Below are 14,535 nucleotides of genomic sequence, written 5' to 3' on the forward strand. Positions count from 1 at the left end.
ATGATAATCGAGATGAATTATTGTTATGATTGTGAACTCGAGATGCGGTGATGAATTTGTCTCGGGGGAGGAGGGGAGGAGGATGAATCTTTTTGTGTGGTCTTTTCGAAAAATACGAATTTCAGAGTGTTTTGATTCGCGTGGTGAAGCTTAAACATTGAAATATTGAAATTAACACTGGAAAATTTTGACAATGGAAAAATTTTTAAGTGACTTTTGTTTGTTATTTCAAAATTTGGCTTCCTTTTTGAATTTCTCGCCTGTAAAGTCATCAATTTTTTCTGCTAAAATGTCATTTCTTTCTTAAAAAGTTGATTAACCGGTTTCCTCAATCAAAAAAAAAATTGAATCGTTGAACTTTTAGTATTATGTTTCAAAAAATTTGAGGGTAAAAATTTTTACGAGTCTTTTTGTTCAATCTTTCTTTTTAAAATGCGTAAATTTTCAATTTATTGAGTAATTTCACAAAAAAAAAATTGGAAAGACTGTTTAGTGACTTGGTTACTTTTTCAAAGTTTGGATACTTCTTTTTAAATTTTTCGTCCATCAAACAGTCATCAATTTTTTCTGTCAAAATGTCATATCTTTCTTAAAAAAATTATCAACCGGTTTCCTCTACCAAAAAAAAAAAAAAAAACAGAATCATTTGGATCATTAAACTTTGAGTTTTAAAATTTCACAGTAATTTCAAAAAATTTGAGAGAAACTCGAAAAGTTTTCATGAGTGATCTTGTTTAATCTTTCTTTCTAAAATGCGTACCTAAATTTTCAATTTTTTGAGTAATTTCACAAAAAAAAAATTGGAAAGATTTTTTAGTGACCTAGTTGCTTTTTCAAAGTTTGGATTTTTCTTTTTAAATTTTTCGCCCATCAAGTCAATTTCCCAGAAATTTCCAAAAATTTTAGGGTTTTTCCTCAAAAAATTTTCACGAGTCTTTTTTTCAGTCTTTCTTTCTAAAATCCAGAAAAAAACTTTTTTCAATTGTTTGAATGATTTTACCAAAAAAATGATAATAATTTATGGAAAATGTTTGTCGTAATATTCTTGTACGTAAAACACGTGTTTTCACTTACAAACAAATTGATAAAAATTGATTTATGATTTGATAATTTTTTCCTGAAGTGTTGTTAAATTTTGAAAAAGTGAACTTCATTTCCTATAACTTATTTGTGCGTATTGGAGACGTTCTCAACTATACGAATATTTTCTGTCGTTTCCTCAAATTTGTAGGTTTGTCCATTCAAATTGTAAATTTTTGGCCACATCAAAATTTCAGAAAAATATAATACTAAAAATCTAATTTGAAGTAACGTGTCAGGAATTTCCGACTTGAACGTTCGGGGAGGTTCCCAATAAACACCAGTTGAGGTTACATGTTACCAAATTTCACTTTTGACCTTTCCAGAGTAATTTTAAATTCCTATATAAAATTAAAAACTTGCTGGAATCTCCAAATTTGTTTAAAAATGGTCGTTTTCGACAAATTGGTGCATTGAAATAAAGTAATAAGTAGGTACATATTTTCATTGGTTCGTTTAGTTTGAAAAAAAATAAATAAATAAGTCTTATTAATTCTCCATAATTAGGTACTTACAGCTTTTTTGGATTTTTAGAATTTTCTAACATTTTCTAGAAACCGAAAAAAATGAACTTGAGTCACTAAAATTTTGGTTATGGATGTTCTAGGGCTTGCTCTTTTAATCTAGTTTGGTGGTATACGAATCAAAGTACGAGTATATCAGTTCAAGTGATTCCCTTGTGGAACTACAAAGATTCTTGTTTGTGTCAGGTGTTGAAAAAGTTGTGAATTCAGTCAAAATTTAAAGAAAAATTAGCAAAAAAATGAATTCAAGTGCTGCTCGTTGAATTTTCTTGGAAGGAAAACGAGAGTGTCATGTTGAGAAAAGTTTGTGAATTTTCAAAAAAAAAAAGTAATGAAAAAAATTCAAAGTTTTTTCACAAAAAGAACTCGTTGGCACTCTCAAGTTTAACTCGAAGATTTTTTATAATTTTTGCATCAAAACAGCTGTCTATGATTTGAAAGAATTTTTTTTTTTTTTACTGGAAAACCTGAATTTTCTACCGAAATGAGATAAAAACTGAAAATTTTACCTTTATTATCAAGAAGTGTGTACTGTGTTTCCATCACTATTTGAAGCGAATGTTTAATTCGAACATAACCTCTATAAAATGTAACTTTTCATCGTCTCTCGTCAAATCCACCTCGTCCAATTCGAATTGTATACGTATTTAATGGTTCAAAATGTTTCGAAGATTTGAAATTTGCACCTGCGAGAATTACATTTTATGGCATCGCAATTCATTGGGAATACACTTTGTAACGATTAAGTTGAAGTCTTCATCGTATAAGAAAATACGCTTTTAATCTGTTTTCTTCATTAAGTATTGCAAACTTTATTCTGTTTCAAATGAATTTATTTTATGCTCGGGTGAAGAAAAACTCGTGTCGAAAACAGATTGGAGAACGATTTTCTTTATACATTTTTCCTGGTGGACCTTTTGTTTTGTTTTGTTTTTTTTCCTACTTTCAATCAAATTTATTGATTCGAAAAGATAAATAAGTTTCACGCGATATTTCGCGATTCTGTGACTTTTTCATCACCTTGGTGTATTATTCAGCCGAAAATATTGAATTTTGACAAATATTACGTACTGTTACAAAACATATTATTTATTACAAGTTTTCCTCAAAAAAAAAAAAATTTCGTGTGAATTGGGACGTGAACGATTTATGTGTGAAATAAATTTTCAATAATTTGTAACCTTCTTCCCTCGACAAACGTGTGAAATTGAGCAAACTCTTTTGATTTCCTATAAAACATGAGATATGATTTAACAGCTGACTATAAAGAGGAAATGTACTCGAAACATATGAGCGAAAAAAAAATTGCGAAAAATTACCCACGAATACGCATTTTTTGTGTTGAGAAGAGACCTGCATGACGAGATCTGAAAGGTTTAAAGTGTTGAAAATTCTAAATAAAATAGGTAAGTACCTACCTACTTATTCTAAATTCTGATCTCTGAGTTCAATTGTGAGAAGGAATGAGAGGAGGATCAACGTGTTAAAAAATATGATCAAGGACTTGAATCTCAAAATGGATTAATTTTTTTAGACTTTTTTTAAATTGGTATTTTGAAATGTGTTTTCAAGATGATTCTTTCTCATTTTTAGTAGTTTTATTTCAACCATCGTCGAACAAACTCGTGTCATTTACTAAATCTAAATTAGAATATTTTTCACGCTTGAAATTTTCTGCTTCTATTAAATGAATGTTTTTTGAACTTCCTTATACGTATACTGAATTAATAAATTCGTCCAACGAAGTGTAATTCAAAATTAAACAAACAAATCTATTAAATAAATAATCGTCGAGGTAATTCCGTAAAAAGCTCGTATTCAAACGTGACAATTTTCTTATTCAATGAAGAGCTCTTCATTTACTCTTGCCTCTTGATAATGTATAATTCACTATCGAAAAATGACTCGTATATCATAATAAAGTTGCAAAACGTTGCCAAATTTCACACCTGTAATAATTCTACCAGAAAAAAATTTTCTATGAATCATACCCAGCAGCTGTAAGGTTTCAACGAGTCCCTGAAAAACACGTGGAAAACAGTGGCGATTTTATTCCGAGGTATATTACGTCGAAAAATTATTTATAGCCGAAAAATCAAAACCACGAAACCTGAAAAATGTCACTTTTATGACGCTGACGTGAGAAATTCGGATCCCTGTGCGACAGTTTTCACCCATCCTATCATTAAAAGTGGTATCTTCAACGTTAATGTTTTGAAAAGAGGATACGCGTGTGTTATGATGATATTCTACTCAATGCCTTTGAAAAGTGCTAACCTCGTAAAAATATAATGGTTAATAACGCGCAATAAAAACTTTTAACTAAGCATATCGCATTAACGAATTATTAAAAAAAAAAAAAAATTCCAATATAGGTGCTCTCTCGTATACGTTTCAGTGGTTCGCTTTAACATCAGCAATTTACCTGTAGATATAAATTAAATGACGTAATTTCATTGAGAACATGCCACGATGATGCATTTCATTGTTAATCTACCGGTACACGTGTTCGTATATTTTTTCTCGCCTAGTTCAATGGCCCGGCTCGGGCATCAAGCGGCGTCTGATTTCATGAAAAAAAAAATTCAATTTTCAGCATTTTCCTCCGAGGCGATGCTTCGGTGCGAAAATAATGGAAGAAAAAATGAACTGGCGCGTGTTAAATATGTATAAAAATTTTGCCATCGCGATAGGGGATAGCAGCACGAGAGAAAAGCACACGCTCCATTTGAAAATTATTAATAAGGTCGAGATGGAAAATAGGCCATCAAATGATTACGTATCGTTAACCAATGAGGAAATACGAGATACTCACCACGCAGCTTTTCGGATAAGAGTAAACGTAAATAAACGATTCGGAAAAGAAAACATCCACATAATGTAATTTTCGACTCAGTTCGTCGAATTTTGAGAAAAATATCTTGTCAGGTTTTTTTCCCCTCGGCAGAACCGTGGGAGAAAAAAAATGGTTAATTTTTAAATTGAATTTCACAATATGAAAAAGTTTACTCGGTTCGAGGACGGAAGATGGTTTCACGCAAAGGCAAAGTGAATGGAAAAGCAAAAGCAAAGGCGAGGCGGACGGGGAAAATGCGTCGAAATTAACGCGCTTTTTGAAATTCGCACGGTAACCTTGAACCAGGGTTGTTTATTGTGGCGTTTCGAATTTCCTTTTGGCTTTCGGGGTGTTTTTTGGGCTAGCTGGCAAAAACAGAGACGTATTTTGGGCGTCTTTTACATTTACCCATCCTTTCGTCGCGGAACTCGAATCGTTCAAGTAGATGTAATTGTGCGCCAGGAGGAGTATTTGCTCAAAAACCCGTAACCGACGAAGCGGCTTTTATCGATGAAAAAGGCTCGACTTTGATGTGGAAATTATTAAATATCCCTAGTTGACATTGAAATTTTTTGAGGTGGGTTTTTTTTCTATAAAGAAATCTGATCAACGTAATAAGCGAGCTGTTTGCGATAATTAACTTTTGCGACTAGATGACTTTTGTCGTTGTTGATGAGGAGATAGCTAAGGATAAAAGGGCTAATTTTAATTGGAAAACTTACCGTTATGTTTACCTTTTTCGTAAACGTGATGCGAAAGATAGCGTCGTTACGACGATTGCGACTTGCAAAGCTGTTTGCTGCTGCGAGCTTCGACAATCGAAATGCTGCTGGTTTATTCGTCGCTGCAAAGTCAGCTGCTGCGGGAAAGCTCCCGTTTCGGTGATAAGGTTTATTTTGGACTTAGATAAATTATATTTTCTATCCAACGCGTTATCAGACTAACGAAAGCTCGACGTGATTAATGTTGCGGCAGTATCGAAAGCAGGGCATATTGTTTGATAATCCGTTATAAATATGACATTATCTGCGAATTTCAAACACGCTGGAATACGACAGACAGACGCAGCTTAGCCACCCGCAGAATATTGAATCGTCACGTCGTTTTGGCTCATATTCATACGTATATAATATGCACGTCGTTACCTATGCCAAATTGAAAAAAAAAATCAACGCGACTTGACGAAATGTGATAAAGGGAATATTTATTGCATGTTTTAAGTGTGAATCTGATGAAAGTGACGTGTGGTAAATTGTTGGAAAAATTGTAAAATTTTTAATAGATTTATACCTATTTGTTAAATTGACGTAAAAATTATATTAATGCAATTCACAACTTTCAAGATGCAATAAAATAGCTCTGACAGGGTGGCCCACTTTTTTAAAAAAACGAAAAATGAATTTTTGACTTCATAATATTATTTTATCTTGATTTTTCAACTGTTTTTATGTGCTGAAATTTTACTGATTTTCGATAATTTTGAGTGATTTTATTTATACGAGTATTTTTGTGCCATATTTGCTCTCACAAGACAACCTCTTGAGGTGTCACACTCCGATTTGAACGGGACTGCGATTTTTGGAAAGAGTATAGTCTAAAACCCCCGAAACCAAATTTTCAGCTGCCCAAGTTCATTTTTCGATTTTTGGCGAATTTTTGAAAATTCAAAATTGACTGTTTTTGGCGATTTATGTTTTTTTTTTAAAGTACGTACTTGATCAGTAAAAATGGTCAAAATAAATCCCAAAACTAATAATAACTACTCAAACCCAAATTTCACCATTTCCAGCCATTCTGGAGCCTCCAGCGCGATTTCTCAATTTCTCCAGAATGAAAAATCGCGCTGGAGGCTCCAGAATGGCTAGAAATCGTGAAATTTGGATTTGGGGGGTAGTTTTGGACAAAATACAGCGATTCGCGTGAATTTCAAAAATTTCCATACAAACGGGAAACTTTTGATTTTTTGGATTTTTTAATTTTGAAAAAAGCTGGTCAAAAAGCCACTCTTGAGGTGTCACTCTCAAAATCGGCTCAAATTTGGATAAACTCGTTAAACAGGTCGAATGTAATATACAACTAGATTTTTAGCTGCCCAACTGCATATTCACGCCTTCTGGAGCAAATTCAAAATTCTGGAGAAATTGAAAAATCGCGCTGGAGGCTCCAGAATGGCTGGAAATGGTGAAATTTCGATTATGGTAATTAATATTAGTTTTGAGACTTATTTTGACCATTTTTACTGATCAAGTACGTACTTTTAAAAAAAAAGCATGAATCGCCAAAAAAAAGTCAATTTTGAATTTTCAAAAATTCGCCAAAAATCGAAAAATGAACTTGGGCAGCTGGAAATTTGGTTTTGGGGGTTTTAGACTATGCTCTTTCTAAAAATCGCAGTCTCGTGCAAATCGGAGTGTGACACCTCAAGAGGTTCCCTTATCAGTATTTTTAACATGACTTCAAAAATTTTGCTCTCATCATTTTATACTACGTAAGTACATATTTTCGCAATATTCAATTTCAATTCAATTTTCAACGATTTTCACGTAGATTTGGAATATTTTTCATGAGCATTGAACTTTTTTGGATCATGCAACAAAACATTTAAGTTGTTTCATCAGATTTTTTTTCATTTTTTCCTCATCAATTTTGCAATAATTTATAGATTTTTTTTCGTTTTTAACATTTTTCAAGTGAATCCAGCCAATTTTTTACACATTTTGAGTGATTTTTGCATTATTTCACTCTATTTTGTGGTGGTTTTTCAACTAGCTGTTTTCAAATTTAAACATTTATTTCATGCAATTTTTGCAATATGAGTTTTTAGGTATCTCATTTTCAAAAATGTTTACTGAAATTATTTACATTTCCTCCCTTCCCGCACCCCCATTGTTTTCATTCTCTATTCGACAATCCGTTATGTCACAATTTTTTCAGCTTTTGCATTTTATCATCAGTTGTTCAACTTTTCAAAAAAAAAAAAAAAATTGTAAACACATTTACTTAATGATTAAATTTGACTTGAAAAAACTTAGGTTCTTACGAAAAAAGTAAATTAGCAAAATTGTAAAGTTATTAAATTTTACATCGGGAGAGAGTATCATTCACTCTTTTTTAAGGGGGTGGGGGAGGGAGGAGCTTTGTTGTTTGTGATATTTTTAGCTAAAGCAGAAAAGTTCAACTTGAATCGAATTCGAACTTTGAGAAAAATCAGCGATCCTTTGAGAGAAATTAAGCAAAATGAAATTATGGAGCGTAAAATTTCTCATTTTAAAAGTTTGATTGGACATTAAAAAGCGCATCATTTGAACAAGTTTGAAGTGCCGAATTTCATTTTTCGATTTCTGGTCACGGTGTATTTTTGAATACCTATTCAGATCCAACCCATTCTATTACGTAAAAAAATTGACTTTTGGTTAAATTGAAGTATAGACAGCTGAAATTTAGTTTGTATCCTATTTTCGAAGTTCCAAATAGATTGTTCTTGGTTTCAAGCTGTTCTGGAGTCTCCAGCGGATTTCTGAATTGAATAATTGCTGGAAAAATCATGGATTTGATTTGCGAAAACGGATGTTGAAAATTTTCGCATTGAAATGATTGAACCGAGTAGAAATAAATTTTTAAAGGTGCTTAAATTAATTGAAATTCTCACAAAAATAGTTCAACAAAGTTAATAATTAGTGTTGAATTTTGTATTGGTCCTTTTCATGACAGTTTCTTGGAGAACGAAATAATCCGCGGGATGCTCCTGAATAGCTCGAAATTGCCATTAAACGATATAGAGGGAAGGTGAGGGGGGGGGTGAAAATGAAATTAGGAAATGAGCCAAATTTGTGTTTTTAAAAGTTCGTACGAATTTTCGTTGTTGAAATGCTTTGAATGAAATTTGGAACATTTGATTCATTACTGAATTAAACAATTTTTATCGGACCATTGAAAAAAGGGTGCACTTTGAATTTAGAAATGACGTTCTTCTGAAAAGATAATTCCCTACCCCTTCCGTTTCCTTCGCCTCTGATATCCTAGCATATTGAATTTTCAAGAATTTTGAAAATTTTCAACATTTTTTTCGGGATAAATTTCCTTGAAAATTGTAATAAAAATGCTATTAAAATAAAAAAATTTTACCAATTGTTCAATTTTTTGAAGGGAGAAGATGGAGATATGGTTCAATAAAATGAAAAATCATACCGGGTGTTATTTTATTTAAACCCATCATGTAAACATTACCCTTACTTCAAATGAATTTTTCAACATTTTTTATAGTTTTTTTGCCTGAACGCAGATGGAAACCTGAAACCAACGATTTTAGCCACGATTTTTGATAACATTTGACAACTTCACACAATAAAATTGCTATGTAGATGTGCTGTGTTCTGAAAAGTGAAAATCTCATGAAGAGGGGGCTTCATAACATTTCGTCTGTCTTTCACTTTCATCTCTCGTTAAAAGCATCTATTCGATCATCTTTAGTCATGTTAAAAAACATTCGTAATTTCTTAGTAGGTGCATACATTTCTAAAACACCTCAAAATCGCTGTAGGTACTCAAAGTTAAGCAAACCAAAAAAAAATCACATTAAACAAATTCCAACAATAAAGAGAATCAGTTCGCAACTCGAATAGAATTTTTGTTCGCGAAGTTATTCCAATCTTGGGTCGTTTAACTTCTCAACACCAACGCATTTGGAAAAAGTTATTCGATTCGAAATCTCTTGCGGCATATGTCAATATCAAACACTCCGAGAGAAATTTACAATTTACCTACCTCTATTACTTCGATCGTGTGTACACAAGAGAGGGAAATAGAAGACGAGACGAGAGAACAGATGTACCTACATCACGTGAAGTGTATACGAAGATACTTTACTTATACTTACATCATCTTTTTGAAATAGCCCTAAGAAGTACCTACCTACCTACCTATTCCTATTCGAATAAATTACTGATTCGGTATAGAAAATAAATTCTAGCGAATGATACACTCAATGTATACAATATACACTTCTCTATTCCCAAAGGTTTCGTTTGTCAATTGCTCGCTATTAAATAATGCTATCAATTTTCATCGCTCAAGTAAACGGAACTTTAAGTACGATAACCTATCACATATTATTTATAAAAATAACAAAAACATCGTTTAATTCGAACCCAAACACACGCTGTGATAATAATATTTTATAATAACAAAACTTCGCGATGTATAATTGTGGATGCGGAGAATAATTGTTATTGGAGTTTGACGTCACTCAAAAAACGATCCAAAACGGTAATCGTGCGAGTTACTTACTTATACTTACACAGAAATAACTTTTGTGGGCCTTTGGTTCGCGTGCCGCGGTCAAATTATTTCGGGAAATACGCGACCTTTATTAATTACACCTTGAAGAATCAATAAACGAATAGAAAAAATAAAACCCTTTCGACTAAACCGCGAAGACGCGTAGCCTATTCATAAATACCTAATAATTTAACGATTTCCTGCCATCCTAACGTAAGGTAGATTGAGTAAAATCGACCCAAACTAGCTAGTTCCTTTGCCTTTACTTTTGAAAAAAGTCGTTCCGAGTGAACTGAACTGAACTCTATTGTTAAAGTTGGAGTAATTTTCTACATTACTCGTGTCACTTTTTATGGTTTTAAATTCCCCCTCCCCCCTTAAGACTCCTTAAGGAATCAATTTTTCGAAAACCCTTGAAAAATGCCAAATGTAGTAAAAAACCACGAACTTGCTGGTGTTCAAAGTTTTTTTTTGTAATTATGCAATTTCATCTTTACAAATTTCAATCTGTCCCTCTCCCCTCGCCCCCCTCCATTTGGGCCAAATTTTGAAAAAATTTTAAAATCATGTCGTATATCGTTTGTTATGTTTTCCACAGCGCTGAATTCGAATTTAGACTTATTTTTTTGATACGAGACCCCAAAGCCCCAAAATACACCCCCACATTTCTAAAAAATTGGTTAATTCGTGTGACCTGTGGTTTGCTTGATTTTTTCCAAATTTCAAATTTCAACTTACTTTTTTGATATGAGCTCTCTGAGCCCCACAATAAACCTCCAATTCCGAAAAAATTGGAAATTTCGTGTGATGTATGCTGTATTGAGTTTTCTAAAATGTATATTTGAACTTTCCTTTTTTTTTTTTTTTTTTTTTTTTTTTGAAAAGTTTACTGAAAATATCGAAGAAAGGCTAATTTTATCTTAAAATATTGTATTTTTATAAAAATTAGTGTACTTATCATTTTTTTAATTTTAATTTTTCCATTTGTAATTTGTACTAATCATCTAATTTTTTCAACAGGTACCTGGAGCCAAACTCGAGGTTATACGATCAGCGGTCAGAATATCCCTCCACAGTTACTAAAAGCACTAAAGACTCGAGCTCTATCTCGCGAAAGACGTAAATCGGACGAAGAATTATCGCCAAAGGTTCGAAAAGGAAAATCATCTCAGTCTCCTTCGCGTAAATCTGGTGGAGGACTGTTTTTAGACGCATTTCGTCCGCGTTCAAAATCAGATGCAACGTCCAAAGGCAAAAAGACTAATTTGATCTCACAAATGAAAAACGCCGTACAGGTAGTACATCTCTCTTTCTTCCTCTTCCACTCTGGATTATTCACCGAGGTTATACGACATGTTAGGGCAGCATTCTCCTCACGATAGGATTATGGAGAATGTAGTAAGTTTGTATCTTTTTTTGGGGAAAAAAAGATATCATGGTAATTTACTCTTAAATCGAATACAAGATGTTACATTATGTTTCAGTTTAGCAATGTGGCGTGTGGTTTTTAATAAAATGACCCTTTTTTCCGGCGGTCTTTACCAAAGAACTTGGGTAAATGATGGATTCGCTGGAAAGATAGCTACACATTATTATAAAGTCTCTTGTTTGAGAAAAGTAGGTACCTCTAGGATGGTTTTTTTCCTCCATATACGTGAAACGTAATATAGGCAATTTTTCAAAGTAATGTCCTCTCGTGAGGTTTAATTTACGATACATTAGGTATTTTTAAATTGAATATTTTTACACGGAGTTCGCTTTGTTTCTTTTTTTCCTTAAGTTGTGTTTTCTTTTATTTTTTATTTTACTTTTCGAAAGTGTTTAGGTATAGTTCAAACACGAGTTTCTCAAGTTTTGAATTTTTCACTCTCCAACGCGAAGAGAATTTTTTAAATTATCGAAGTTGGCTGGAGCTGTCTGAATTTTGTGACTAAGATTAACGATGGTGTATTGACGTTCGTACTTCGCGTACTGGAGCCTTGTAATGTTGGCAAAAGATGTCGGTTCTGAGATATTTTTTAATATCACGTTATGTAGTATGATTGGTGGAGTAAGTTTTGTATTTTATCGGGTGTCGTATTAAGAAGAATTTCGGTTCCCGAGGTGTTGAATATTTTATATATGTGAAGTTTCTGGCGTCTCTTAGTTCGGCACGAGTTACGAGTATAACTTTTCGTAATAATTTTGAAAAAAAGTTCTATTGTCGTGGTCGCAAAGGTATTTGGAGTTTATTACTTTTTCGTTTGATTTATTGAAATTCGTGCAGGTTAAATTGTATCAATGGGGAGATGGTGCTTTTATTTTTATTTTATTGCGGAGTAATTTGTTCATTTTTTCAGAGCGATTGAAAAATTAATGTCAAATGACATCACTTTGGAGGTGTACTCGAGAAAAGAAAACACCAATCAAATGGAAATTAAGAGCACCGAATTGGGAAAATTACATCTTTCATCGATCAGTTCTAAAGGACGAGGGAAAAAGGGGGGTGGAATTCAACTCGCATTTTTTTCGAAAAATTTCACCGAAAGAAGAACAAATTTATTTTAGAGACTTTTGAAAGAATTTATAAAAAAAAAATAAACCAAAGCAAACATATTTACTGACAATCGTCCAAGAATAACTGAACCATAAAATATTTCTGCATGAAACATTTACGCGCATTTTTTCCTTTCTCTCGAAAAACTAAAAACATCGAAGTACTTGTTGGTTGAAACATTAAGTTGAATGGTTTTTAGATTTCACTTTGTTGTGGAGAAATGGCGTAGGATGTTTTTTGCATTTTTTAAAAGGTCGTAAATATTTAGCTACCCGATGAAAAGTATTTTATGGATACATTGTTACTCGGTTGGAAATTCCACTCGAATATGGCAGAATATCGTGGCTAACGATTAGTTTCATTTTTTTAACAAGGCGTATTCGCTTTTCGATTACGATGAAATGTTTATTTTATAAATTGGAAATTTAGGAATTTATATTTAATTGAAATTTTACCACGCTATATGTGAAGTGATTTTTACAGCTTTCGAGTATTATTATTGAACTGATCAAATACGAGTTTCACTTTCAAATCAAGATACTACATAATTCGAGTGTTTGGTCGAGTCGAGTTGAACTGCACATCATTTTTGATACTGTATTGTTATCGAGAGAACGGAAAACTTCTTCACGCTGAAGTACTCTTGGTAGCAGTATATCTGTGTCTGTATAACTAAACATTTACGTAGTTAAGCTATTTGCATTAATTTAATTTTACGTAGAATTTTTTCTTACGGTGTAATTTTTTGCAGAGCGGGTGTTTAGAAGATGGATATACCTAAGATATAAAAAAAAGAAGACTTTTTAAAAATTAAATCGCAGCTGGGATTGCTGTAAATTAATTAGGCTGATGGTTAAACAAGCTGATGAATTAAGGGAAATTTTTACAAGAAATATGAAACGAGCGGAATGAATTTTCCTAATTTTTTTTCTTCCTTTGCTATACAGTTTGTTTTGTACAAGGGTTATATGCCGCTGGTATTCGTAATTGGAATATTTACTCGCGGATAAAAGGATTTTCAACGATGAAGTTAATCCGCTGAAAAATATTCGAGTTTTATTTTGTTTGTCTTATGTGTATTTTTTTTAATGAGATGGAATCTTTGAAATTGTTACGTTTTTATTTGGTTTTCGTATACGTTTGTTTATTTATGTATTTTTAAATAGGTTTGTTGTTTTTAAACTGATTTTATTTTATGGTATTTTATTCGTGATCCGATTTGTTTTAAATTGTGTTTAAATTCAACGATATTTATTTTGAGAAATTATCCTGTAGTAAAAGACAGGTTCTGAATCACAGGCGGTATCTTTTATACATTCATTTTGTGTCACGAAGAAACGAAATTTACGTTTAGTAAAATTTTACATGCCACAATTTAAAATGGCTATGAATTAATTGTGGTCTCATAAATTCTAAAAATAGATACCAATTTGAAAAATGATTACAAATCTTCTGATTATTTATATTAAAGCCGGATTACGTTCTTGAATTTGAAAAAAAATGCTAAATTACACAAGTAAAATTATCAATTTTATTTTGTAATGAAAATCATAGTTTTTCTTTGAATAAAATCGCAATTTTTGCGTGAAATTGGAATAAAGATGGAAATAGCATTTGAAAATTCAAAGAAAAGTTGGACTTTAAGACTTTTCATTTACATCTGATTCTTACATTCAGACAATTCGATTTTACTGGCATTTCAACAAAAATTCAGTGCATCACAAAAATTTAGAAAATATTTGGAAGTGACATAAAATTATCTTGCGAGATGCGAGATTGATTGAATCAAACTTTACGATGCGTTTTGAAACCGGAGGGATTTTTGGAAGGGACTGAAAACTCAAAAATTGAGGTTAAAATAGTAAATGAATTCATTCATAAATAAATTTTGGTTTCACTAATCTTTGTTATCATAAAACTTGAAAATTCAAGATCGGGGGATGATATTTTAAATTTCAAAAAGCCCTTTTGTGGAGGAGGAGGGGACTGTCATGTACGTATACAAGTTTTTAAAAAATTTTTCGACTAAAAAATCAAAGTGAACCTCCTAAATTTAGAAAAATATGATCATGTTAAAATATGATGTATCTACTCAATAGGTACTCATCCAACATTGAAATATTAATTTTTTTAAATTGAATTTCAAAACTGATCATTTTGGTTTTTTTCAGAATTATTGCTGACTTGACACTTGACATTTTAATTTTTTTATCATATTTTTTTGGCTGGCCTTAAAATTAACTTATTTCCTTGGGTTCTCATCGTTTCAACATGAGTGAATC

At 32.1% G+C, this 14,535-nt stretch overlaps 1 protein-coding gene across 2 annotated transcripts in view; it reads left to right on the forward strand.

Moving 5' to 3' along the window:
- Positions 1-14,535, forward strand: part of SNF4Agamma (SNF4/AMP-activated protein kinase gamma subunit) — a 224,026-nt gene that overhangs the window by 61,455 nt on the left and 148,036 nt on the right. For both annotated transcript variants that reach the window (XM_065362399.1, XM_065362400.1), the window contains one exon: positions 10,738-11,012. In XM_065362399.1, the coding sequence (XP_065218471.1) occupies positions 10,738-11,012 (275 nt within the window). The remainder of the gene's footprint in view (positions 1-10,737; positions 11,013-14,535) is intronic.

This window comes from Planococcus citri, chromosome 4 (assembly GCF_950023065.1).
Source record: "Planococcus citri chromosome 4, ihPlaCitr1.1, whole genome shotgun sequence".
Lineage (NCBI taxonomy): Eukaryota > Metazoa > Arthropoda > Insecta > Hemiptera > Pseudococcidae > Planococcus > Planococcus citri.